Genomic DNA, 27,457 nt, shown 5'->3' with positions numbered 1-27,457 from the left:
TTGCCTTTCCTGATTCCTCTCCCTGCAGATTTTGACATCCTACGGCGAGTTCCCGGGTTCGAGCGCCTTCCTTGGCCTCCAAATGCCTGAACTGACTTTGCCCTCCCCTCTAAAAGTGCACGTGCCAAACCTCTAGCTGACCTCCTTCTGCTGCGACACCCCCTTCCTCCCCCGCCCCGCAAGCAGCCCAATAAACGAAAAGCTGTTCGCCTCCTGCTTCGCACCCAGGCGGGGAGGGGGCGGTGACGAAGGAAAGGTGGCAAAGGCAAAACCAGCCTGTCGCTTGGCCTGGAGCTGAGCGCTTTTCGTGCCGTTTTGTCTCCAGTCTCTTCCCGTTTCCCGCTACCGTCGCCGCCGCCGCCAATACCGAGCCCGGCGGATTGACGCCGCTGAGACGGCCTTCCCGGCTTTCCTCCTCAACCGCGGCCCTCCCTCCCACCTGCCGGCGGACCCTCGAAGCGTCTCCGGCATGGACCGCGCGCCGCGGCGACGGCGGGAGGCGAGACAGGTAAATGGGCGCGGGCCTGTCGTCGGGTGGCGTCGGTGGCTCGGCCCGCCGTTATGTCGAGGCGGAGGCCTACTCGTGGCGGCGGCGGCGGCTTTAGGACGAGTGCGTGAAAGTAAGATGCTGTCAGGAAAGGTGCTGCTGCTTCTCTTCGGCTAGCCCAGGGGTCGGCAACCTCGGCTCTTTTATGACTCGTGGACTTCAACTCCCAGAATTCCTGAGCCAGCATAGCTGGCTCAGGAATTCTGGGAGTTGAAGTCCACGAGTCATAAAAGAGCCGAGGTTGCCGACCCCTGGGCTAGACGCAGGCGTCTTCAAACTTGGCCCTTTTATGACTTGTGGACTTCAACTCCCAGAATTCCTCAGCCAGCTTTGCTGGCTGAGGAATTCTGGGAGTTGAAGTCCACAAGTCATAAAAGGGCCAAGTTTGAAGACCCCTGGGCTAGAGCAAAGGCCGCCTTGGAGTTGGGGCGTCCCGGTTTCCCTCCTGCTGTTGCGAAGGAGAGCCGCGCTCGGTTTTACGCCGCTTGGTACATCAGGGCACGGAAAGGCGCCGCGCAGATGGGGATGGGGACCTTTTTAAGGTTGGGCTCCTGAAAAAGAAATCCCTCCGGACGATTCTTTATTTTGAAGGGGTGTCTTCTGAATTTTGCAAGAGGTCTCGGCTCTCCTTAGGTGTATTGTTTGAAGGGGGAATATTTCTATCGTAAACTGTACGGGGGGAAAAAACTTTCAAGTGACCAAGGGTTTGTGTTTAAAAAAATGATATTTAAGTCAATCTCGGAGGTAGCAGTTAAAAGTTATTCAGTGTCAATTGGCTGCAGCATCTTTCCATCCCTGGCTGTAAGAGAGGCTACCAACTAATAAAGTAACTAATAGTTTTCTGTAAGTTTAATCAGCATTGTCCCAAAACAACAGTAAGGTGGGCAGGTTTACATTATTTCAAGGATGTCTGGAGGAGATGCTGTAAGTCACCTTTGTGGAATGACCATTAATGTGGTAACCTTGGCAGCATTAAGGAACTAGTTTGATGAGTTCCTATATTTGGAGTAGTGGGGGAAGCATCCTTGCTCTGATCCAATGGTAGGCAAAAATAGATCCATAAATCATGTTTGAGTGATACCTCACTGCCTGTTGACCTCCACTACATGATTAAAGTCACAACAGTTACAAGGAAGACATCTGTCTTTGAAACAGCCACTATATTCCCTTCACTGTCAAGAGGCACAATACCGAAAAGTTATGTTATTTTCAAGTGAAGTAATCTAAAAAAATAATTAAAAGGTGTAACTATTTCCATCAGGAATAAAAAAAGATGCAACTATTTCCAGCAGGATAAAAAGTAATCCTGAAATAATTACCTTTTGATAATGCCCCCTCCACCATTTAATTTAGTAAATTTGTTGAGAATTGTGTTTAACCGTTACTGCCGCTCTAACCAAGAGTTTCTGCTTATGGTTGCAATGCTGAATCAAAGTATCTGGGAGAAAATGGAGTTGAATTCATCTTCAGCAGCAGATTAGTTTCAAACTATCAGCTTTTTGAGATAGGCCAGGTCAGGAAACTGAGATTGCAAAGATTACAGGAATGCTTCAGTGTTGCTCTAAGTTATAATAAAGGAATCTTGAAAGCTTGTTAGCTTCATTTTGACCCCTCTTATACCAAACAAAATCTAGGTGGAATTACAATATTTCTTCTTCATGTTTTGCCCTAACCCAGGGGTAGGCAATCTTGGCTCTTTTATGACTCAGGGACTTCAACTCCCAGAATTCCTGAGCCAGTCTCTTAAATGCTGTTAGTATGAAAAAGCTGCTTAACTATTCAAAACTTTCTTTTCTTCCTAAGAGGCAGACTACAAATTTGTTGAAAGTTCTAAAAAGCCATGACTTATGTTAATTTATAGCCTGTTTTATTTTTGCGCTGAATATTAGCAAAGCACTAGTAGAGGAAGGGAATATAAACAATTAGCATCAAACATTGGTGCCTGCTTAATTTATTTTTTAAACAAAATCATCCAACACATGATTATAGTGTGAAAGAGGAATCATCCTCTTAGATTCAGTAAATTTATCTGCAGTAACTGAAATCATACCTTTCCTATAATTGGTGATCAGTCTCTTATATTGCCATACAGGAATTCAGAGCTGCTTCTCTTCAGTAACTTTCAAAGATATTTTAGCATGAACTGTTTCGGGTCATGAAACTACTTTTCCATGAACTTGGACTTAGCCATCCAAAACACCAAATTTGTTCTTTGTCATCATGTGCACTTGACTGTATGTTTGGAATCATTCTCTTGCTACATCACCTACTTGCACTTCAGCTTCACTTAATATTAATACATAAATGGCCTGAGAGTCTCCCGTAGAATTCTCTGATAAAAAGCAGAGCATTCTTTCTTCAGTGATAACAAGTCATCCAGGTCTTGAGGCAGTAAAGAATTCCCACACCACAACATTACCACCTTCATTCTTTATAGTTAGTATGAAGTTCTTATTATGGAATTCAGTGTTGGTTTAAGGAGCCATAGTGGCACAGTGATTAGAATGCAGTATTGCAAGCTAACTGTGCAAGCTGCCAGGAGTTTGATCCTGACTGACAAAAGGTTATTTCAGCCTTTTATCTTTCTGACATTAGTAAAATGAGGACTCAGATTGATGGGGCAATATGCTGACTCTAAACCATTTAGAGGGTGCTGTAAAGCACTATGAAGTGGTACAGTATATACAGTAAGTCTATTGCTGTTGCTATTTAAGTCACTTTAATTTTATTTCAGTCAGAAATATATACCGTAGTTTCCAGCGTATAAGATGACTTTTTAACCCATGAAAATCTTCTCAAAAGTCAGGGGTCGTGCTGAAACTTTAGGGACAGGACTGGCTGGAAAACCTGGAGCGGATCTTCCATTTAGTCTGCACAGAGAAAGCGGGACTAATTGGAGTAGAAGCTGCAGTCTGTGATTTTTTACAGGCTGGGGTCTGGGCTTCTTTCCTTCTAAAGTTGAAGAGCAGCTGTAGGCAGGTGGGGAATGCAAGAGCAACTTGAAAGGCAGGTAGGGAATACGTAGCCAGAGCAGCAGCTTAGCTCTAAGGACACATTTGACTCAGGAACTGGGCGGGCTGGCTGGAAAACCTGGAGCGGATCTCCCATTTGGTCTTTTTTTTTTAATCCCATTTATATCCCGCCCTTCTCCGAAGACTCAGGGCGGCTTACAATTTAAAGCACAAATCAATGTGCTTAGCAATAGCCTTCATTCTATGTATATGCCTGCTTATTAGAGCTTTCACACACACCCCACAAGCAGCATTATTACAAAGTCAGCTTATTGCTCCCAACAATCTGAGTCGTCATTTTACCTACCTCGGAAGGATGGAAGGCTGACTCAACCTTGAGCCTGGTGGGATGAGAACCTGCACTAATTGAAGGCAGCTGGTGTTACTTAAGGCTCTGCACAGGGAAAGCTTTAGAGTGAATTAGGAAAAGTGAAAAAGTGAATTAGGAAAATAGGAAACGGTTGCTGGAATTGGGTATGTGTAGTTTAACGAAGAGAAGGGTGAGGGGTGACATGATAGCAGTGATCCAATATCTCAGGGGCTGCCACAAAGAAGAGGGAGCCAAGCTATTCTCCAAAGCACCTGAAAGCAGGACAAGAAGCAATGGATGGAAACTAGTCAAGGAGAGAAGCAACCTAGAACTAAGGAGAAACTTCCTGACAGTTAGAACAATTAACCAGTGGAACAACCTGCCTCCAGAAGTGGTGAATGCTCCAACACTGGAAGTTTTTAAGAAGAGACTGGACAGCCATTTGTCTGAAATGGTATAGGGTTTCCTGCCTTAGCAGGGGGTTGGACTAGATGACCTCCAAGGTCCCTTCCAACTTATTATTATTATTATTATTATTATTATTATTATTATTATTATTATTATTATTAAGTTTAGTTAGCTTGCACTGTTTTATGTTTACATGTTTGATGACAAACAGCCTTATGTTTATAAGTGACAGTTTTCCTACTAAGTACTTGCATGTCATAAGCATTTGAATTAAAATTACCATATTAAAATCAAATCTGATGTTTTTAAATTTTTATTTGGTGTGCATTGGAAGAGGGGTAGTCTTATACGGCGAGTATAGCCCAAACCCTATAATTTAATAGGAAATGTAGGGGGTCGTCTTATACTCCCAGTCGTCTTATACGCCGGAAAATACGGTATCTGACAGAATTGAACTATTGAGTCAAAATGTGGAGGGTCAATCCACATCCTTCAGTCATTTGGAAGTACAGGTAGTCCTCAGTTTACAAACAATTCATTTATTGATCACTCAAAGTTAAAACAGCACTGAAAAAAGTGACATATGACTGTTTTTTACACTTTCAACCTTTGCAGCATCCCCATCATCACTGATCAAAATTAATATGCTTGGCAACTGACTAGTATGTATGATGGTTGCTGTTTCCTGGAGTTATGTGATCACCTTTTGCGACCTTCTGACAAGCAAAATCAATGAGGAAGCCAGATTCACTTAATGTGTTACTAATTTAACAGCAGCAGTGATTCACTTAACAACTATGGCAAGAAAGGTAAAAAAATGAGGCAAAACTCATTTAACTACTGTCTCACTTAGCAACAGAATTTTTGTGCTCAGTTGTGGTCATAGATTGAGGATCACCTGTATACATCCTTGAGAAATGAGGAAGCAAATCTTTCAAATTAAAGCAAGGGCAAAATGTTCTTGAGAGAAGACTTTGTTAGACTGGAGGTATATGCTAATTCTATATTTTTTTTACCTAAAAACTTGTCAGGCTTATCAATAAATACCAGCAGGTGACCTGGACATTGTTTGTGATAATTGCCTTCCATATAAATCGATTCTGAACAAATCTGTATTCAATCATTGATCCTTAGCAGGTGTCTCAGAGTGAGTCAAAGACATCATTTTGGTCACCAACTCTGAAGATTTGCATAGCTTTGATAAACTTAGCACCTAATGTGGCAAGATGATCTAAATGTTTACTGATGTATGGAATCTGAATCGATCTTTAGGGTAAATGAAACATCCACAACCCCTTGGATCATCATTTCAGAGATATTTCCTTACCAGATTCCTCAAAACCTTCCCAACAATTGACAAAGCGTTCTTGAACAGTTTTAAAAATTCAGGGAGATATTCAGAGATGTATCAACCTTGAAAGTATTCTATGTCGAATTGTATAGTATAGTCAAAGACCAGCAGGAAATTGTTATATTTTGTATAATGTAATAAAATGCTTCATGATAATTTTTATGTATAAATTGTTTCGTAGAATTTGCCAAATTTAAATTCAATGGGATTTATGAGTTCTGGATTTTTGTACATATTCTGGATGTTAGCCTATTTGAGATGCAGGTACCTTGGTTTAAAAGGTTTTGACCTATGATGCACCATTTCACCCAGTTAAAGGTTATAGACATGAGCATTTTAATAATATATAGATTCAGTTTAAGGCAGTTATTAATGTTAAATTATCTAATTTTAAAAATAGTTGTGTTACTATACTCTTTTTCCAACACTGTGACTGCTATATTAAAATTTCAACCAACTACAGAGAACAACACTCTAGGAAGGCAGAAGATCATTTTGAATTTTGTTGACTTTTTGTTGTCCCAATTACAATATAGAATCATTCTAATTTGTGAAATTCCAGGTGATGGTTATGTTTTCTAATTACTGTGATTCAAGTTTTGAGGATTACTACCTGGTTTTCCAAGCTGTCTTTCAGCTGTCTTATCATCCAGACCATTTATATTTTTCTTAAAGTTGACACTGACTGATTTTTGTATTCCAACCTTCCTTTTTCTAGCAGGAGTCCCTCTCCTCTCCATGCACAGAAAAAAAAAAATCTAGTGCTGGGCTGGAGAAAAGCAGCTTGGGTCTTCATGTTCCAAGCTTCCTTTCTCCTCTTCCCATAGGAGTTCCCCCCCCCCCCCCAATGAACAGAAGGGAGGGAGAATCCTTTGGCAGGCAGCAACAGCTTGCAAATTTTCCTGCTGGTTTTTCCATTGACTTTCTGGGGAAGCCAGCAGAAAAAAATGCAAATGGTAATTACATGATCGTGGGGCACTTGGCAACCAGTCATAAATGCAAACAGATTGCCAAGTGCCTGAGATGTGATTACATGACTGCAGGGGATAGAGCAGCAATTGTAACTTCAAGGACAGGTCATAAGTAGTTTTTTAAAAGTCTGCTGTAACTTTAAAGGGTCCTTAAATGACAAATTGTAAATAGAGGACTACATGTACAACAATGGTTTGCTGAGAAATGGGACACCACAGATAAGATGGGAGTTCTGCATTTTCTATTTTATCACATGCAGAAAAAGTTCTGCATTTTCTACGTTCAAAGACACTGTATCATACTGAACTGATAGTAATAGCGCTACATAAAAGAGTTCAATATTTCCCAAATATTTTGTCAGGGAAGGAGTTATAAAATGAATCCATGAGTCTTTATAGGACATGAGCTGTGACTTCAATGGTCCCCTGTCCATAAGGACACAATAACAGCTTCTATGGGACTTTATTACATTGGCCTTCCAGAACTGCTATGGGGAGAGTGTTAAAACTTGCTACAGTTGGTGCTCTCCGAAATTTAGAAACAGCTATATAAGTATCTCTCTGGTTTGTAAAGGGAGGCATATTCTTGCATAGAGCATACAGATCCTGTTGGACTTCCTGGTCTTTAATACATTTTTCAAATGCACTCCAAATATCCACGCAAGAGGTTATTAACTAAAAAAGTAATAAAAAGAACACAGGTATTTCATTTCAAAAAATTAAAATTATAGTTCCATAAATATGTGCTAATTATAGATATGTCTATTTATTATTACAGTACTTTTGCAGTGTAGAAACTGAGATGATCGACAAGCCAGTTAAATGAATTTAAAATAATAGGATGAACTTTCATGTTATACTAGTATAGGGGAGACTACAGAAATTATAGCATTTTGGCTGAGCTGCATTTTGGTTTGGGATAACAAATGGGAAGCCTAGCAATCATCGTATATGAAAAGCCCTGTTGACATGAAGTATTTTCACATTTAAACAATTTTATGCTTTTCTTTTATGGTTTAAAATCTATGCACTTTAAAAACATATATAATAATATACTGTTTTCAAATTCTTTCATAAGATTCATTTATGTAAATGAAGAATAATATTCCATTAGGTAAAGGTAAAGGTTCCCCCGCACATGCGTGCTAGTCGTTTCCAACTCTAGGGACCAGTGCTCATCTCCGTTTCAAAGCCGAAGAGCCAGCGCTTGTCCGAGGACGTCTCCGTGGTCATGTGGCCAGCATCACTAGAGGCCAAAGGCGCACGAAGTGCTGTTACCTTCCCACCGTAGTGGTCCCTATTTTTCTACTTGCATTTTTACATGCTTTCGAACTGCTAGGTTGGCAGAAGCTGGGACGAGTAACAGGTGCTCACTCTGTTACGTGGCACTCGGGATTCGACCCGCCAAACTGCCGACCTTCTGATCGACAAGCTCAGCATCCTAACCCACTGAGCCACCGCGTCCCTAATATTCTATTAGTTGGCGGTAAATTGGAATGTTACAGCTCCCAATAAATCATTCTAAGACATACTGTAGTATAATTGTTATAGTATATCTTTCAGTGGACATTATATACTTTATATTTTCACTTTATTTGGGAGATATTGCAGATTCAATTATACCTAGTTAAGGCATCAGGTATATTTCCTATCTGAAAAATTAATTTCTTATAAATTAAAAAGTAATCATAATTAAATTTTAGAGTAATCCCTTCAGGACAGCTTATACCAAAACATAAAAAACATCCTTATAATTTGGGATCTAATTGTTTTGGATTATGATATTAAGAACTGAACGTGAAGTATTTTCAGCACTTGCTGAAACTAATCAGCCTTGGGCTTGGTCAGAATGTTGACAGGAAACATATGGGAAACTTACATTTCCTACTAGACCTGAAAGGCAAGAAATAAAGCAGTCTGAAGTATGAGGATGATACTGCAAAAACAGGCATACTTAATTCCAGCCATTTGTTTAAGCTTGTTGAAAGGGTATGAAAGAAGGATAAAAGTAGAACTTTATTAAGAATAAACTAGCTTCAGAATAGAAATATTGAGAATGGAAAAAGTGAAAAGGGGAAAGGAAAATTCTTACAATGAACACATATAATAAAATGTTGGAAGTAAAAAAATAAAAAAACTTTACATTGAAAATATATACAATGCTAATAATACATTTAATTTTATTTTATAGCGACCTTGATTGTCCATTACCTCCCTGGATAAATCTAACGTATGGCACGTGAACATACAACCTTTTTCAGATTGGGTGACTTTTATAATAAAAAAGGTAAGAGCCCCAATTTAATTATGAATTAAACTATTACCGTATATACTTGAGTATAAGCCGAATTTTTCAGCCGAACAGCTGATGGGCGCGGGCGTGGCCGGGCTGTCTCCGGAGCCGGGCGCCTTCCACCGGCGTTCAGCGTTCGCCCGCCAAACAGCTGATGGGCGCAGGCGTGGCCGGGCTGTCTCCGGAGCCGGGTGGGTTCCACCGGCTGGGCTTCCCACGGCTGCCTCAGCAGTTGGCACGGCCGCCGGCGTTTGCCCGCCAAACAGCTGATGGGCGTGGCCGGGCTGTCCCCAGAGCCGGGCGCCTTCCACCGGCGTTCGGCGTTTGCCCGCCGAACAGCTGATGGGCGCGGGCGTGGCCGGGCTGTCTCCGGAGCCGGGGGGGTTCCACCGGCTGGGCTTCCCACGGCTGCCTCAGCAGTTGGCGCGGCCGCCGGCGTTTGCCCGCCAAACAGCTGATGGGCGCGGGCGTGGCCGGGCTGTCTCCGGAGCCGGGCGGGATCCACCGGCGTTGGGCGTTTGCCCACCAAACAGCTGGTGGGCGCGGGCGTGGCCGAGCTGTCCCCAGAGGTAAACTTCGTGACCCACCCAGCCCATGCATAAAACAGAAATGAAAAGTCTTAAAAAAGTTTTGCGCGGTTAAATAAACAGCATTTGCATATTGTTTCTCCACGGAGCACCGACAAAATTCGCTCGAATTAAGGAACGTGGGGAGCTAAAGAATCGGGCTATAGGGAATGTCTGGCATGACGGGCAACCCTGGGAAACACGAGGACTGTAGTGCAGTGGCGTAGCATGGGGGGTGCAGGGGGGGCCGGCCGCACCGGGCGCAACATCTGGGGGGGCGCGACCGGCGGGCTAGGGCAAGGCTGCTCGCGAGCAAGGGGTATCTGTGCCTGCGCCGACACAGAAACGCTTCTCTCTCCGGGTGGGGGAAGGCTCGGCGGCTCCCTGGGTCTATATACGCCTCTGTATGCGCACGCCGCCTCGCGCTCCCGCGAACGAGAAAGAAAGAACGGCAGCGTCTGCGAGCCTCGCCAGCGGCGGCGTTCCTCGGTGTGGGCGTGCCTGCGTCTTTGGGTGTGAGGCTTTCGGAGAGGCTGCCTTTGGCTCCTGGTACTTGCAGCCGGTGTAAAAGAACAAGTCTGTGAAACCGGGCGAGAATTCATTTCTTTTACACCGGCTGCAAGTACCAGGTGCCAAAGGCAGCCTCTCCGAAAGCCTCACACCCAAAGATGCAGGCACGCCCACACCGAGGAACGCCGCCGCTGGCGAGGCTCGCAGACGTTGCCGTTCTTTCTTTCTCGTTTGCGGGAGCGCGAGGCGGCGTGCACATACAGAGGCGTATATAGACCCAGGGAGCCGCTGAGCCTTCCCCCACCCGGAGAGAGAAGCGTTTCTGTGTCGGCGCAGGCACAGATACCCCTCGCTCGCGAGCAGCCTTGCCCTAGTCCGCCGGTCGCGCCCCCCCGATGTTGCGCCCGGTGCGGCTTGGCCCCCCCTGCACCAGGTCTGCGAACCAGCCACCCACACTCTCCAAGCCGCCATCGGACCCGAAAAGTCCCGTGAGGCCCGTGCGACCGTCGGCGGCTGTTTCTAGCTGCTGCTCAGTTGATCGCGCTGCGTGACCACCGGTAGACGTCCCCGGCTGCCCCTTAGCTGTTTGTGCCGGCGCGGAACCTCCGCAGCCGCTCGCAGTCTGCTTCAGCCGCCGATCAGCTGTCTGTGCTGACGCGGACCCTCTGCGCCTGTCCACAATCTCCGGCCGCCGATCAGCTGTTGATGCGGCCACGGAACCTCTGCAGCCGCTCGCAGTCTCCTTCAGCCACCGATTAGCTGTTTGTGCCGGCGCGGAACCTCCGCAGCCGCTCGCAATCTCCTCCGGCCGCCGATCAGCTGTAAGTGCGGCAGCGGGTCTGGCGTTCGCCCGCCGAACAGTTGGGGGTGCGGGTGCCAATGGGCCTTCGGTGCTGCGCGGGCATTGTTGGAAGTGCTCCCCTGGTCCCCGTAGGGCTTGACACCCCCATTTCGGCTGCTTCACAAACTGCTTCCTCCACCCCACCCCACCCCACCTCACCCCTCCCCGCAAAAGATGCCGGGGTCAACAGCGTTTTTTCTACCCGGAACAAGCAAACACGCAGGCAACCCTGCACTATTCAGCTCAGTGAAGTCACGCTTGAAATGGCTTGAAACGCCCGATCAGCTGATTTTCGGGGCGGAAAGCGTGCGGTGTTGTTGTGTTTTTTTTCCTCCCCCCGAAAGTGAACGGCAGCTTTCCGTACTAGTGTATTTGTACTGCCGCGAGTGACAACTGACAAAGCTTGCCGGTGTGATCTTGATTTTGGAACTGATGAAGTCTGTTAACTAATTGATTGGCACTCCGGTTGCTCTTCGCCGTGAAACTAGACCTTGTTTTTTGGGGGTTTTTTTTGTACTTTGGGCTGATCAAATGGAATAAATGGAATAAATAAAAACACTGGCATGTCAAGACACCAGCACAAAGACCAAGGTACAAGCAGCTCTCCTTCAGTCATTATTGAAACATTTGATCAGCCCAACTTCTTCTTCTTATTATTATTATTAAATCTGTTTTTTAACCAAGCGTGACTTCACTGAGCTGAATAGTGCAGGGTTGCCTGCGTGTTTGCTTGTTCCGGGTAGAAAAAACGCTGTCGACCCCGGCATCTTTTGCGGGGAGGGGTGAGGTGGGGTGGGGTGGAGGAAGCAGTTTGCGAAGCAGCCGAAATGGGGGTATATAGAGGATGGGAGGTTCCCACCGAGAGAGCCAGCAGAGTTGTTGTCGAAGCGCGTCACACGCCTTTCCAACCACCAGAGAAGGGAGGAATAAGAAAGAAACACACACACACACACACACACACACACACACACACACGGAAATCGAGGAAGCTTGCGTAAGATCTGAAGGAGACACGATCGTGGGAAAGGCACCGAGCGTGCCGTGGAAAAAAAAGAAAGGGTGGACTTGGGCTCGGCTGGTTTCGCAACGGGAAATGGGAAATCCCCACAAAAGATGCCGGGGTCGACAGTGTTTTTTCTACCCGGAACAAGCAAACGCTGCCCCAAAACTGGGGCGTTTCAAGCCATGGCTCCTCCGGCAACAGTCGCTTAAGCTGCAGTTCATCCGGTTCCCCCAGCCTTTCCAAATATTCCAGGCTGGAGCATTCACTCCCTCCGCAGTTCCTCCAGCCATTACGAGCCGTTTCTGGTTAAGTTCAAACAAATACAAGCAGATTCAAGCCGTGGCTCTTTCCGCCCCGAAAATCAGCTGATCGGGCGTTTCAAGCTGCGGTGTTTCAAAACGGCCACAATCTCCCAGCAAGACCTCCTCTACAGTTCCTCCAGCCATTACAAAGCAACTCTGGTCAAATTCAGGCCGTTTCGGTCTAATTGAGGCAGATGCAAACAGATTCAAGCTGCGGCTCTTCCACCCGAAAATCAGCTGATCGGGCGTTTCAAGACGCGGCATTTCAAAACGGCTACAATCTCCCGGCCAGACCTCCAGCTGCCTCACCTGACAATCGGGGAGGGGAGGGGAGGAAGGAGGAAGAAACCAGCGCACCCTTCGCCCTTTTATTGTCGCAATCGAAGAGGCAGGAGAATGCGGGGTGGGGAGGGGAGAGAGAGAGAGAGAGAGAGTAGAAATCCCTATTTTCGGAGCCGAGAAGAGAAGCGCGGCTACAGCAGTCGCTAGAGTTCCCCCCAAGGGGGCGGAGAAAGAAGAACTCTCGGAGCGTTTCTTTCGTAAATACGCGCGCAGGCACACACTCCTCCAGCCGCGCGCTTCGCCCAGCTTCTCGCGGGGAGTTTGCAAGCCCTTCGTTTCTCTTCAGGGCGAGCAAGTCTCTGCCCTGCCCTGCCCTGCCGTGGGGGTGGGGAGCCAAGCGCGCTTGACGTTCCTGGAAATGAGAAGGGTCTGCGGAGACTGACACCAACCCGAGTGCCCAAGCGGGTCTTCTCAGCGTCAGGCAAAGTAGCTCACATGCAAAACAAGCCCGGCAGAGGAGCCGGAGCAGCTCCGCTGCTGGGGGCGTGTCTCGGCCGGGCCTTGCAGGATCTGGGCCGGGCGCCTCTGCTCGCCGCTCCGGCTCCTCTGCCGGGCTTGTTTCGTGTGCGAGCTACTTTGCCGGCCGCTGCTGAGGGAAGATCTCTGGAGAGGAGCATAAGGTGAGCTGCTGCATTTCCCAGCCTCGGCGTATACTCGAGTCACCAACTTTTCCCATTTTTGGGGGGTAAAATTAGGGGTCTTGGCTTATATTCGAGTCGGCTTATATTCAAGTATATACGGTATTTAGCAATACCTATAAGTCACACGATCCTAATGGACTCTGGGTAGAATGCAAGAAAATCAAATGCAAAAATCAGAACAAAAATAAAAGCTCAATTTAGTTAGTTAATATAATTTAAAGCCATTAATAAAAAAATAGGCATTCTTAACATTAAACTAATTTATTTCAAGGGTTTACCAGAGGCTGAAAGAACTCTAGCTTGTTTGTAAAATGTTAACAGGAATGTGGCCATCTGTACCTTTACAGAAGTGTTTCTCAACCTTAGCAACTTTAAGATGTGTGGACTTCCAACTTCTTAAAGTTGCCAAAGCTGAGAAACACAGGTCTACATAAATTATGGACTACCACTGCGGAGACCTGTTGCCTTGTCCATGATCTATCTAGCTCAAAAGGAGAGGGACTTGCAATAGGCCTAATCTTGATATATTATGAAGATTATATATTAAATCAGTTATCTTGCATTGAAACTGTTATACTGCTTCTTATTGTTGTACTGGGTATTTTGACTTGCTTAAGCATTTTTCTTAATTGTCTCTTTACAATGCCCTCTTTATTACCAACAGTAGATGGTTCTGTTCCTATAGTACTTCAGAAAAACAACAACAGTAAAAGCATTGATAAGCTATTTAGCTTTGATGTAGAACTAGACCCCCAACTTTGGGAAACTTATTTATCAGGTAATATTAATGGCACATGGTATTATAATTTCTCAGATGTTTTTAATTCTGCTTAATGGTTCAAAAATACTCAGTAGTAAGTATAAATATACAATGAATGTATTTAGTAATATCGGAGAATATTTTTAAATGTTTACAATATATCATTAACATGAACATTTTCCAGATGTATTTATCTCAAGGAACTTTTTCAAAAGTATTAAATGTTGTCCTTTGTTATTTGATTATTTGCTCTTTTTCAGTTATAATATGATATGTATATAGTCTTTCCTATTTTGTGGAAGAAAATTGACTTCATGACCATTTCTTATCTCATGAATTATGACGAATTAATGACTTATTTTCTCCCATAGGCAGATGGACAACTGGAAAATTGAACTTCCCATTCTGTGAGGCTTGTCTTGAAGAATATAACTTTATCAGTAATACAGCATGTTTATTTGGACAGTTTACAGATATACATCTTTGTAAAAGACAAACTGACTGCCCGATAGCTGCTAGGTTACCAAAATCACAACTAAAGCACTTGTCACTTTGTAAATGCCATTTTGATTCTAGTAAAGAAATACACCAAAGTGCTAGAAGTTCTGAGAGCTGAAAATCAAAGAGTTCCATATCTGGCTAAAAGTAATGACAGTACTGGAAGATTAATGGAGGCACTTTGCCTAGAATTGAGATCAGCTAACTTTGAGATGAATAATAAAAAACTATGCTTCAAAGTGTCTAATCTAAAAGCAAGTATTTCAGCTTCACTGGCTCAGAATGACGGATACACTGTAAAAGCTTTTCATAGAATACCACAGAGTTTGAGAAAGAGGCTTGTCTTGCTACCTACTTTATATGGAATATCCACAATTGAGAGACCTGTTTTCTCTAGGCAACATGAAACACAGCGTTTTAATTCAAAAGATTGTTTACCACTGAAATCCAACAAAGCACACAATTATTTTCAGTTCCAACTTGAATCAGATACTACCAAGCTTTCAAAGAATTTTTCAGTTACTTCTTACAGAATATTAGCACAAGAAGAAACTGGGTTTAATCCTGTTTGGAAAGCTTCAAAAAGTTATCTTGAGAGTGCTGTTACTGATCAACAGCTGTTTTTACCTTCATCAGAGACTATTGCAAAAGAAAATACTCTCCAGCTGCATATCATACCTTTTTATCTTCTTCAGCCCTTCACAACTATTGATCAAGAGTTGTACAAGAAAAAAAGAAACCAGTTGAACAATTTGGGGAGAAAACATAGGTGGCAAGACCAGGTATGTATAATAATGATTTATAGATTATATTAGATGAAGAATGTTTCTATGAGTACTAAGTGGAGCTTTGGTGTATTTTAAAATTATTTCTGAAAGTTTTCCTTGGAACTTCTAAACATAAAAATAACCTATCATACCTAGCAATTATTTATCTCAATTTTATTTTCAATATTTCAATATTTCCAGCATTTTGTTTTGTAGAACTATTCTACAATCCTCATGAAATATACATTCAATATCATATTTATATTTGAGTATCTATTCTGAAATGTGTAAGCGCTTTCTTTCAGTATTTTTTTAGACATTTTGAAATTGTGACTAAAATATAAAAGTAGGTTAAAATATACAACAGCAACTGTAAATTTGAGAAGACAATGGCAACAATGATTAATATGGATGAATAGTATCAAAGGGATTACAGGACTGTCCTTGGAGCACAGCAAGCATTTGTCCATACAGACATTAGGAATTAAACTTGATACAGTGACAACAAAAGCAGAAATAAAAATAAATAAATTCCAGTGTAGGAAAATATTAACATGTTCACTACAAATAAAATTAAAATGTCCGGGAAAATAAAATAGATGTTGAAAAGACAATATTAGAAAACAATACAGCTATCTAAAGTGATATATTAGTGATAATAGAACAGTTATTAACTTTCTAATTTTTAGATGAATACTCGCCTGATCAGCCATTTGTATTGGACTCTTACAAACACACGGTTGGCAAGTGACAAAATATGCATCAAAACATTGTGATACAAATTAATGTCCAACATCAGAGTGCAAGTATGAAAGAAACTTGATTGCGAGCTGCCCAGAGTTTGTTTTAAGATGGGGGGCTATATAAATGGTTTAAATAAATAAAACATGGTTTGAGGAAAATTGTACAGTTTTATGCAATCTGAGGGAAAGGTTAGTAAAGTTAATGTGTGGTGGGTATATGAGACTACAGAAAAAAATATTGGAGACCCAAGAATGAATGAAAAACATGATTGTTTGCTGAATATCTGCTTAAAAACCGGTGTGTTTCAAATGCAGGCTTTAAGTCTGTTTGTAGGTACAAATGGAAAGGAATGAATGAAAAAGATCTTTCATTTGTTTATGATAAAACACTGTGAGAATTAAAGAAGCACATCATCTGTAGAATGTTGTTTTTATTGCAACTCTAGTTTCTATTGTGTTGAAATTAACTCCTGTGTAGTATGCTGGACATTCAACTTCTTCCATTCACCCTTTTTTCTATCCTTTTAGTTAAACCATCAGTATAACTCACCCTATACATTAAAAACTTATACATTTTTAAAATATAAAGATCTGTACATTTGTATCAGCATTCCTGTCAGTTTTCATGTTAATAGTGCAAACTGAAATTCCCATTCTAAAAATCTCTTTTAGCATGTTAGCACATAATTGTAATTATTTCTATTTCTTGAATATAAGAACTATATTTAAAAAAAAATCCCAGTAATGCTGCCATTTATTATGTAGCATATCTGCATGCTATAAGTTAATCATATGTCTTGAGTTACATTTTTTTTCTCTTTGGTTACTAATTTTTTTTTGTATAAAATTCTTAAGTAACATACTAACAGAAGTTTAGGGCTTTTTTCTAACAGCAGGGGGCACCAAATTTCCTCAAGCTGCCAAGAAACAAAAAATTGTAAATTCTAATAAATAAAATGCCACATGCTATATTATGCTGAAAATGTTTTTTAAAGTAAAATTTAACATTATTTCATTTGTTGGCTGCCGAGATTAAACATAATAATGCTTATATCTGATGTTGAAATGCAGCATCTCTTAATCTCTTGTGAATGGTTTTGTTGCATTTTCAAAATGCTGATGATAAATATGGGTAGCATCTTAGTCAAGAAATATTTCTGTTTCCTAAAAGTCAATGTCAAATAATCTCAATACCATTTAATCATTGGCTGGGCTTTACAGAAGATATAAAACATTTTTATGTTCCTAAGATCTTAATAGGTGCTTTATATCATTATCCATGAGTTAATTTTTTTATGGAAACTTGTACTTTGGGAGCTATGAAAATATTCCATGTTCCAGATCCTCAACTGTATCAAACTTGATAGGCAGTATAGATTTCTCAGACTGCATCCTGGAAAGACTAAATAGGAAGGTTTTTTTCTAGAAAGTTAAAAAGTAGTTATTTTTATTAGATTAAATGCTCCAGAATTTGCACAATATTGCAAAAACAATCTATTACTTAAAGTAATTTAAAGAAGCAACTCAGAACATAAAGATTCAATTCAAAAACCACTGTCATTGTTAAGAGAGAAGAAAGCAGAGGAAATGGCATTTGTTAGTTAACATGATTAGGTTAGATGCTGACCCGTACCTTCTCTGGAAAGGCATTCCCTTGAATGGAGAAACAGAATTGAGATATTAAGAAAGTAAAGTGATATCCAAGAAAATCAACTGATCTTAAAAGTTTGCCTCAAGGTGAACTCAAATGCACAAAGTATGAGGAGAAGCAGCCAGTTTTGGCTGCAGTACAAGTCACCAAGAATACTGTAACAGCTGCAGTTTGTTGGCTTTCAGGGATTCAACTCCAAGCTATTAAAAGAAAAATAAATATTTGTTACATTCTTACAGATATTGTTTGTTCCATGGAACCTAGGAAGCATTCAGTGTATTATTTTAGAATGCAGTGAAGTGTTTCTTGCAGCAGTAGCTTAGGTCAGATATTAGAGAGTAAAAACTATTTTCTAACAGACTCTTTTAAAATTCCACATGTATAAACTTGTCTAGTTTTCAGTAAGTTTAGGTAAGGGAGTATAAATCTGAAGTTTATTAGTTTCTTGAGTTTCTGGTTGGTTCTCCATTGCATCTGAACTGCTTAGAGGTTGCTGGGAAGTGCTGCAAGCTGTGAGTTAAGAGGGAGTGCAGAGCAGAAAGGTAGCTGAGTTTCTGGTTGGTTCTGCATTGCATCTGAATGCGTAGAGGTTGCTGGGAAGTGCTGCAAGCTGTGGGTTAAGAGGTAGAAAGAGAAGAAAGAGCAGAAAGGTAGCTGAGTTTCTGGTTGGTTCTCCATTGCATCTGAATTGCGTAGAGGTTGCTGGGAAGTGCTGCAAACTGTGAGTTAAGAGGGAGTGCAGAGCAGAAAGGTAGCATCCCGCGCGCTGAATCATAACTAAAAATCTAGTAGTAGTAGACTCAGGGCAAGTGCATCTGAAATTGTGATTTCATTTTAATGTTTTGCTTAGTTCAGTGCAACACTTGTTTTGCTGCTGTCTTTCGCAGTACTCTTTTCATACTTGGATACTGTCCTACCTGTAAACAAATCACTAGTCTACAAGGACAGATTACATATGTAGGGTCTGTAATCTGTGCTTTTCAGGCAGAAATTAGGTGTCCGGTTCAGCTTTTCTGCTCTATTGAGCTGCCGTGTTATCTGCCCCCTCTACAACAAAGATCCTGCAGGAGAAGAGTAGTATGGACAACTGTGGGATCTGGCAAGGTGAGAGCTGTGAACCACAAACACAAAGCTTTCGTTGTGTCCCTGCATAACAGACACAGTGCCCTTGCTGATCTAATTAGGGACATTTGAGACAGGTCAAGGTAGTTGGAATGATGATAATTCAAATAAGCAGGGGATCGTGGTCCAAGATGAAGAACTTGTTTTGGACAGGGGAAAGTGTGAATCAGGTATTACACACCAGTCAAGCAAGAAAAGCAAGACATCCAAAAAGAGAAGCCACCTCCTGGTTGTTGATTCAGTTATAAGGGATGTAAATTTAGGAAAGGATACAGAGGTTTCAAAAGATGTCAGGTGTCTTCCAGGTGCTACTGCCAGTAGGGACAAGAAGCATATTTTTAAAATAGTCAAGAATGCCAGCAAGGAGTGTGATGTGGATGATCTGTCCCAAAAATATGTACTCTCTGTGAAGAATGATTTCCAGATCTTGAGGCAGGAACTTAGCAGGACAGGCTGTAGGCTTGCTTTTTCAGAGGTTTTACCAGTGTATAAGGAGCAAAATGGAAAAGGCCAGTGCATAGCAGAATTCAATATGTGGCTAAAGGAGTGGTGTAAATGGGAAGGCTTTGGATATATTAGTCACAATGTCTGTATCTGGTCCAATGAAAAAATGTACAAAAGAGATGGTTTGCATCCATCAAAGAAAGGGACTGAGTTACTTGACAATAAATTAACAGATTTTTCTGGTGAAATATTTAAACTAAACGGGGACAGTGGGTTAATTGAGACAGAACATTTCTGCCCCTGGCAATCAAAAATGTATAGGCTTATCAGTGCATGTAACATAGATGTGAGTGTGGACAAGAATATCAATCTTGCTGTCAAGCAAAATCAAGCTTTTAATAGCGAGTGCCACACAAAGTACATTAATCAAACAGGTGGTAAGAAAATAGGGGAACTCAGGCACCACACAGGTTATGTAATAAAGTCAACACAGATTTAGGCCACCCAACCAAACAGAAATAATAGATCAGGCATGTCAAACTTGCAACATCACGTGATGTCGTGCAACGTTTTTCCCCATTGTTGGCAATGGAGAGGGCAAGGTTTCATCGTGATGCATCCGGCCCGCGGGCCAGCAGTTTGACATGCCTGTAATAGATGAACTTTTTGCTAGTCAGTTAACTAAGGTATGTAGGAAGCACATCACAATAGTAATGGGGGACTTTAATTACCCTGACATCAACTGGGAGACAAACTACACCAAGTGGAAGACCAAACAAACCTAGCAGACAACTTTGTCTCCCAAAAAGTAGAGAAGGGAACTAGGGGATCAGCATATTGGACTTAATTCTCACTAACAGATGAAATGATAAAAGGTGTTGAAACCACAGAAACCTTGGGGGGGGAGTGACCATGCAATATTGGAATTCAACATTATGCAAGCACAAGCAATAGAACACAGTCAAACTAGAATCTTGGACTTGAAGAGAGCTAATTTCAACAAACGTAGAGAAAGTTTGGGAAGGATTCGATGGATGAGAATCCTCAAGGGGAAAACAACTCAAGAAGCTTAGGAAACTTTGAAAAGTAAGATTATAAAAGCCCAGTCTAGAACAATACCAATGAAGAAGAAAAATAACAGCTCTCAAAAGAAACCAGCATGGCTGCATAAAGAACTCTCTGATAAATTGAAAGACAAAAAGGACAAATATAAAAAGTGGAAATGGACGGCCATTTGCCTGAAATGGTATAGGGTTTCCTGCCTGAGCAGGGAGTTGGACTAGGTGACCTCCAAGGTCCTTTCCAATTTTATTATTATTATTATTATTATTATTATTATTATTATTATTATTATTATTATTATTATTATTAATTAGAAAGAGTGCAGTAATTAAACTAGAAACTGGGAGAGTCTGATTTCTAGTTCCACCTTAGATACAAAGGAAGCTGTGTGATCTTGGGCTCTCTCAGCCCTAGAAAGGAACCAATGGCAAATCACTTCCAAAATCTTGCTAAGAAAACCTCAGGGACTTAAATCAACACTGACCCGAAAGTGATACTGATAGAACTTAAACCAGGTCCTTATTAAAAATGTTTATCTGTACAGGCTAAAAGTAAAATCTCCTTTAAGTCATGCTCAACATATTCTGACCATGTGGACATGTTAGTAGAGGGTTTTTTTTGCAACAGTATTAATGGTTGCCTATAGCCTAGGGCTAGGCATTTACTGACTAAGTGAGACCTGTGCTATTAATTGCGGCTTTTATTTTTGCTACACCACTTTAATTCTAATCTAGTTTTGTTTTCTTCTATATAGAATTTAATAATGAATTTAAACCAAAAATAAGTTCAGTTGTTAATAGTTTGATAAGAGAATAAAAACATGAATGTCATTAATAAAATTCTTTGGTGTTACAACGGTGAACACTATTTAAATAATTATTAAATGTAGTTTCAATATGACTGTAAACTTGTCTGTGGCTATGTATAAACAAGGCCAAAAAGTCTGTTTGGGCATTATTGTACATTATTGTACATTGCACAACATTTTACTCATAGTTACAGAAATGCATATATAAGAAAGAACATGCTGATTTCTGCATGAGTTTTATCTAAAAGGAAGGCATATATAGTAGCACAAATAACTAAATCAGTATGGCAGAGGCCTACTTTCACTTGAAATAAAATGTTGGTGATTTTTCAAAAGTATTGTCACAATAGAATGAACTATATTATTCAGTTCACAGGTGTAGATTCTGTGTGTTTAATGTTTGCTTTCTTTGAAATGGTGACTTACAAAAATATGTGACCCATGACAGTATCGCTTATTAAAACGACAAGGGATACACAATTAGTAAGTACATTTCTCCACCAAATGGTGATAATGGGTTTTGCTGTACAGATAATTACAGCAGTGCTATAATTGCAGTTTCAAGAGTTAATGCAATTGTTGGTAAGATAAATGATAGGAAAGCAGTCTTCATTCATGCCATGCTGTTTTGAAATTCATTTCCATGACATTTAACTTCTTGGATTTAAAAAAAAATACGAAAGGGATTGCAAGTAAAAGGGTCATTGTAATGAAATGCAAGATACAATCATGGTTGTAACATAGTGTTCTGATTATCCTAGCTCAAAAAGGTAATTATGAAGCAAAAATGTGGGGGGAAAGAGTAGAAAAAGTGTGTGTGTGTGTGTGTGTGTGTGTGTGTGTGTGTGTGTGTGTGAATATATACATATTCCAATAGTATTAGTTTTTTGTTATGTTTGCACTTCGATTTTATTTATTTAGCATATGGCTGCCCCTCGATGTATTCAGTTAATGGCTTCACATTTTTAAAATACAGCTGTCATCTATTATTAAGGCTAGTCTGTTTGGATCAGATATTCTATGCTAACCTAGTTTTTGATGGATGTAGGATTTGAAAATACACTATAGCTACCTTTTCTTGCGTGCTGGACAGTAAATTTATATAGGAAAGAATAGTGTAATTCCAGTAAAATTGTCATGAATAGATTTGTGAAAACATCTGAAACTATGAAAACACAAGAAATATATCTTGTTTAGGTTATTTAAGAATCATTTGCAAATCATCTGTTACAGGACGATAAAGTATAGTAAATTAAGGAGATGGCAAGAAATGCAAAGAAACTATTAGTATCAGAGCAAAAGAAAGAACCATCTGCCAATATTCTTGAGTAGTATGTATGCTAAATGGAATATTAAAATGGGAAATTCATATAACTGCTTTGGAATGAATGACATACTCAATAATAAATGTATATATTGAATTTACATTATACATTTGTAAAGTGACCCTCACAATAATAAACAGAAGTTCTCTTACAGAGAATTAGAAGAAAAATAAAAGAAAATTTGTTATGTGAAGTTTTGTTGCATAAAATTACTGATGAAGCATCAACCTTCACAAGCAAATGAGCTTGTGCTATATATGAGCCTAACAATATATGTAGATTTATCAAAATAATTCTAAAGCCTACCTCATATTTCCTTGGAATCAGCAGGTAATCAGTAGTTTGATGGCTTGAGTTAGCTCAAACTAAAATACTCTAGTACCCAAGCCCAACAAGCAAACCAGGAGCACCAATCAGCTGGAATGTTGCAGCATCTCCAGGGTCTTGTGATTTACATTCAGATGCTTGGCAACTGATTCATATTTATGACGGTCAAAGTGTCCCAGGGTCATGTGAAGTGACCAAAACCTGCTGCAACCACCCAGCAGACGGGGGTGGGGGTGGGAATAAAACCAAACACACACACACACCACCCCCGCTGCCAATCCTCAACAGAAATGCTCACAAAAATGAAAACCTTGGACAGGAAGAAGAGCGCCACCAGGTGGGCAGGCAGGTGTCTTGCTTGGCTGTGGCTTGGGGGGCACTTTTTTCAGTGCCATTGTAACTTCGAACAGTCACTAAGTGAACGGTTGTAAGTCAAGGACTACCTGTAGTTCATCACTTTTTTCCTTTTTGGGGGGGGTCAAGTTTTTGACACCTTGCTACGCGACTGGTAGTACTCGGATGTTGCCATATCCTAAAAGTGGTATAATGGGTGAAAAGGTTGAAAAGCCCTTTGCTAGAACACCCTGCCTATGCAGAAATAATTGGAAATAAGTGTTGACTCAGGTATCTACATCATATGCTATACAGGGCTTTATACATAATAACTTTGAAGCACTTTGAATTTAATTTGGTACCAATGCAGCTGGTGTAGCAGTGGTGACATGAGGGAACATCAAGAGGTGCCTGTTATTTCTTGCACCGCTGCATTCTGACCCAACTGCAGCTTTAGAGTGGTCTTCAGGGGCGGCTCCATGTACAGTACATTGCTATAATCGAAGCATGAGGTGACCAGAACATATGTAACTATCTGAATATATAATTAGAAGTTTGGGTGCTTTGTTCACAACATATGTAGAGGAATATAAAGGTAATCTTGAAAAAGAATTGCATGATTATGTAAACATCAGCTTGATCATGAAGAAAAGAACGAAAGAGAATCTAAAGAATGGTCTACCTTGATTGTCAGATATAAGATGGGGAAGAGGAGAAAAATTGTCAGGCTTTTAAGAACCTATTGTTGTACTGTGAACAATAAAATAAGGTTACATTGGTCTGTTTCCTGATCCAGCCTACCTCAAATCATTAATATGTTTTGTATATGACAACTGCAAAAGGAATTCATACATTCTAATCAACTTTTCAAAAACATATTTTCTTAAACATTTTTATACAGTATTTGCTCTTAAGATATGAAATTGATTTCTTATTGCATCTTTTAACTTCCAAAATAATGGAAAGGAACAAATGAACCTTTATTATAAAAGTACAACATGTGTACAGTGAGATTAGCTGAGCCTCCCTTCGTGCCCCCCCCAACTCACAGTGACGACAAACCCACCATCTTGTTACACCATGTGAGCTAATTGCACAACACACCGGCCTCGCAAGTCAATCATACATAGAGTTATTTCCCGTTCGGGAGCCTGACAGCCCATGGATAGAAGCTGTTCTTCAGCCTGTTGGTACGGCTGGCTATATTTCTGTATCTCCTACCCGATGGTAGAGATACTGCCAGGGTGTGAGTCATCCCTGAGAATTTTTCTCACTCTTCCGAGGCAGCGAGCCCTGGTGATGTCATCCAGTGGTGTCAGCAGACAGCCCACAATGTCTTGTGCTGTGCTCACCACCCTCTGTAATGCTTTCCTATCTGCGGCTGTCAGACCAGCATACCAAACCATAATACAGTACGAGAGGACTCTCTATAGTAGACCGGTTAAAAAAGGGTCATTAGCCGTTGTTCTACCTTGTTCTTCCGCAAGACCCTGAGAAAGTGAAGTCTCTGTTGGACCTTTCTGGCCACCTGGGTTGTATTAACTTTCCAGGTAAGATCTTCACAGAGGTAGACTCCCAAGAATTTAAAGGAGGAAACTCTCCAAATACACACACACCCGATGTAAAGTGGGGCAGGTTCCTCTCTTTTCCTTTTGAAGTCTAGCACCATCTCCTTTGTCTTGCCGATGTTCAGGTGCAAGTTGTTCTCTAAACACCAAAATGATAGTTTTTGTACCTCTCCCCTGTACACTGTTTTATCTCCACTTGCAATAAGACCCACTACGGTGGTATCATCTGCGAACTTAATGCTCACAGTGGATGGGTCAGACGATACACAATCGTATGTGTACAGTGAGTACAGGTAGGGGCTAAGCACGCAGCCCTGTGGCGAGCCCATGCAAAACTTCAGGGTGGTGGATGAAACAAATCCGACCCTCACTGTAGCCGGTCCCTCAGAAAGTCTTTAATCCAATCACAGATGGAAGGGGGAAAATTCAAGTCGGTCAGCTTTTCGATAAGGATGCTTGGCAGAATAGTGTTGAAAGCCGAGCTATAGTCTATGAAAAGCATCCTGACATAACTTCCAGGTTTCTCCAGATGGCTTGCTTCAACGTGTAAGGCAGTAGCTATGGCATCGTCGAGCTATTCCCCCGTAAGCAAACGGATGTTTGTCGAAATCCATTGCAAGGCATGTCCTAAGATCTTGGAGAACCAGTCTTTCGAAGCATTTCATCACTACAGACGTTAATGCAATAGGTCTGTAGTCATTTAAGCACTCGATTGCTGTTTTCTTTGGGACTGGGACAATGGTGGCTGCTTTCAAGCATGATGGTACAGAGGCCATTTGCAAGGAGATGTTGAAGATCCTTGTCAGGACCCCTGCTAATTGATCGGCACAATTCTTAACCACTTATCCCCAGCACCCCATCTGGGCCTGCAGCTTTGCTGGGATTCACAGCCTTCAAGGAAAAGATATGTTAGAATTTATTATTTATGTAATGACTGCTTGGGCCTTTATTTCAGGAATTGATGATGGCTTGAGCCTTCTTGTTGATTTTTGGATTACTCACTTTGACAAGTAGCCATTTGAGTGTTTTGAGTGTCTCAGCTGCTATTGTATGCGTTTTCTGTCATTTTTAATTTTCTATTCTCTTTTAATTGTTAGCAGTCCAGAGTTATATTTATGAGATGGATAGCCATAAACATACATACATACATACATACATACATACATACATACATTGAATAATTTAGACCAAAAATTACATCACACATCAAGCTAGTTAAGATTGATCCCAGTCTGTATTTGTGAAAAGGTGCCAAGGTGTTTTATCTATCTCATCTTATACATGAATCACTTGGTGGAGAGATAGGCGGCATAAAATTTAATTAAGTAGTTAATTAATAAAATGAAACCTATTATGTTTAGACATTTCTACACAGCTCCACATTGATGGGCACATTTCTTCCTCAACTAATAATTTAGGATTTGTTTTCTGTGAGCCAAAGCTAAAGCCTTCTAAATGTTAAGCTGAGATAATTGAATTACGGTAATATGTACAGGAATAATTGAACAATAGGAGTTGCAAATGAAATAATTAATATTGAAGGACATGGAATCTGTGGTCTGTAAGTTAAGTCAGTAATAATTTAGGCATTAGGTTGAATAGATAGATAACTGTTCAGATAAAGCAGAGTTGAACATTTCATTCTTATGTTTTTGGTTGGTACCGTGAAAGTGTTCTTATTGCTGATGCTACTTATACATGAAATATATGGAAATGTTAATTACATTTAAATCTATTATTTAAAAATTGACTGTAAAAGTTAAATTCCAGTTGTCTTTATAAAGTTTGTTGATAAATTCATAGTAAAGAAATAACGTTTGCTATTTACATTCATAATGGTTGCAAAATAAATTTAGTCTTTCTGCTGTCCTTTCTATTGTTTATTGGTTTTGCATATGTTCTATATAGAACTCTGAATAAAGATGATTTGTGGAATCCCTTTGAAGAAAGTACATATGACAATGAAGTATTACTTGATGTTTGCAATTTCATTGGAACCCTGGAGGTGAAATAATTCAATACTGATACATGCAGTAACAGAGAAATTAACCTTCCCTTCCTAGGTCACAATCCCATTAAAAATTCCCCTATCATACGACTAGCTTAGAATGACTTGATTCTGAAATCTCAGTGAAAAATTTTTAAATTTTTTTTTAAAACTAAATAAATCACCTATTTTAAAGAGGACATTTAGGTTATTTAGTCCAACATACCTTCCCTCCAAGACATTAATTAAAGCATCCTCAAAAGATCACTTTCTACACTGCTTTAGCACGTCAAAAGAGAGCATCATCTCCTTTGGTAATTTGTACTACTATTAAACTGCTCTTACTAGCGGATTCTTCATCACATTCAACCAGAAATTGTATTCCTGTAACTTAAGATATTTATACTGAATCGGGCACTCTGGAATGATAAAAAGCATTTTTCATATGACAGGTTACAAGGAACTTGATTTTTTCTTCTTTTTGTGAGGCTAAACATTCCCAATTATTTCAGTCTTTCTCCATAGCATTTCTTTCCAATCTTCTAGTCATCTTTAAGCATTTCTGCTCTGTTCCAGTTTGTCTCGTTTTTTAAAAGGTATCTAGAACTAAAGGTGGGTTCTTATCGAAGCAGAATGAAGTAAAACAATTTCTCTTTCTCTTTATTGATCCAACATAAAATTGCATTTGCTTTTTAGCAATTGTTGCATTGCTAACTCTTTGTTAGGTTGTGATAAATCGCAATTTTAAGATCTTTTTCATATATGCTCTTATCAAACCAGTGTCATTTGAATTCTTTTGGTTTTGTGAAAAAATTCCATTTATCATGATTTAAATTTCATTCTGGTATTTTCAACCATTCCAGTAACCAATCATTTTGAATGTTTTTATTTTTAGAATATTAGCTATCCTGCAGAATGTTACGTCGTCTGCAAGTTTGAAAATATTCTATTTACCTCTTTATCCAA

At 40.7% G+C, this 27,457-nt stretch overlaps 1 protein-coding gene across 1 annotated transcript in view; it reads left to right on the top strand.

Moving 5' to 3' along the window:
- Window positions 1–256: 256 nt before the first annotated feature.
- RNF180 (ring finger protein 180) overlaps window positions 257–27,457 on the top strand; it is a 43,578-nt gene continuing 16,377 nt past the window's right edge. Inside the window, 5 exon segments of the mRNA XM_083351602.1 lie at window positions 257–508; window positions 8,790–8,885; window positions 13,761–13,874; window positions 14,228–14,453; window positions 14,455–15,136. Coding sequence (XP_083207728.1) covers window positions 8,831–8,885; window positions 13,761–13,874; window positions 14,228–14,453; window positions 14,455–15,136 — 1,077 coding nt within the window. The 5' untranslated portion in view covers window positions 257–508; window positions 8,790–8,830.

This window comes from Vipera ursinii (assembly GCF_947247035.1).
Source record: "Vipera ursinii genome assembly, chromosome: 2".
Classification (NCBI taxonomy): Eukaryota; Metazoa; Chordata; class Lepidosauria; order Squamata; family Viperidae; genus Vipera; species Vipera ursinii.
Note: the sequence above shows the minus strand (reverse complement) of the source record. Positions and strands in the feature narration are given on the sequence as shown.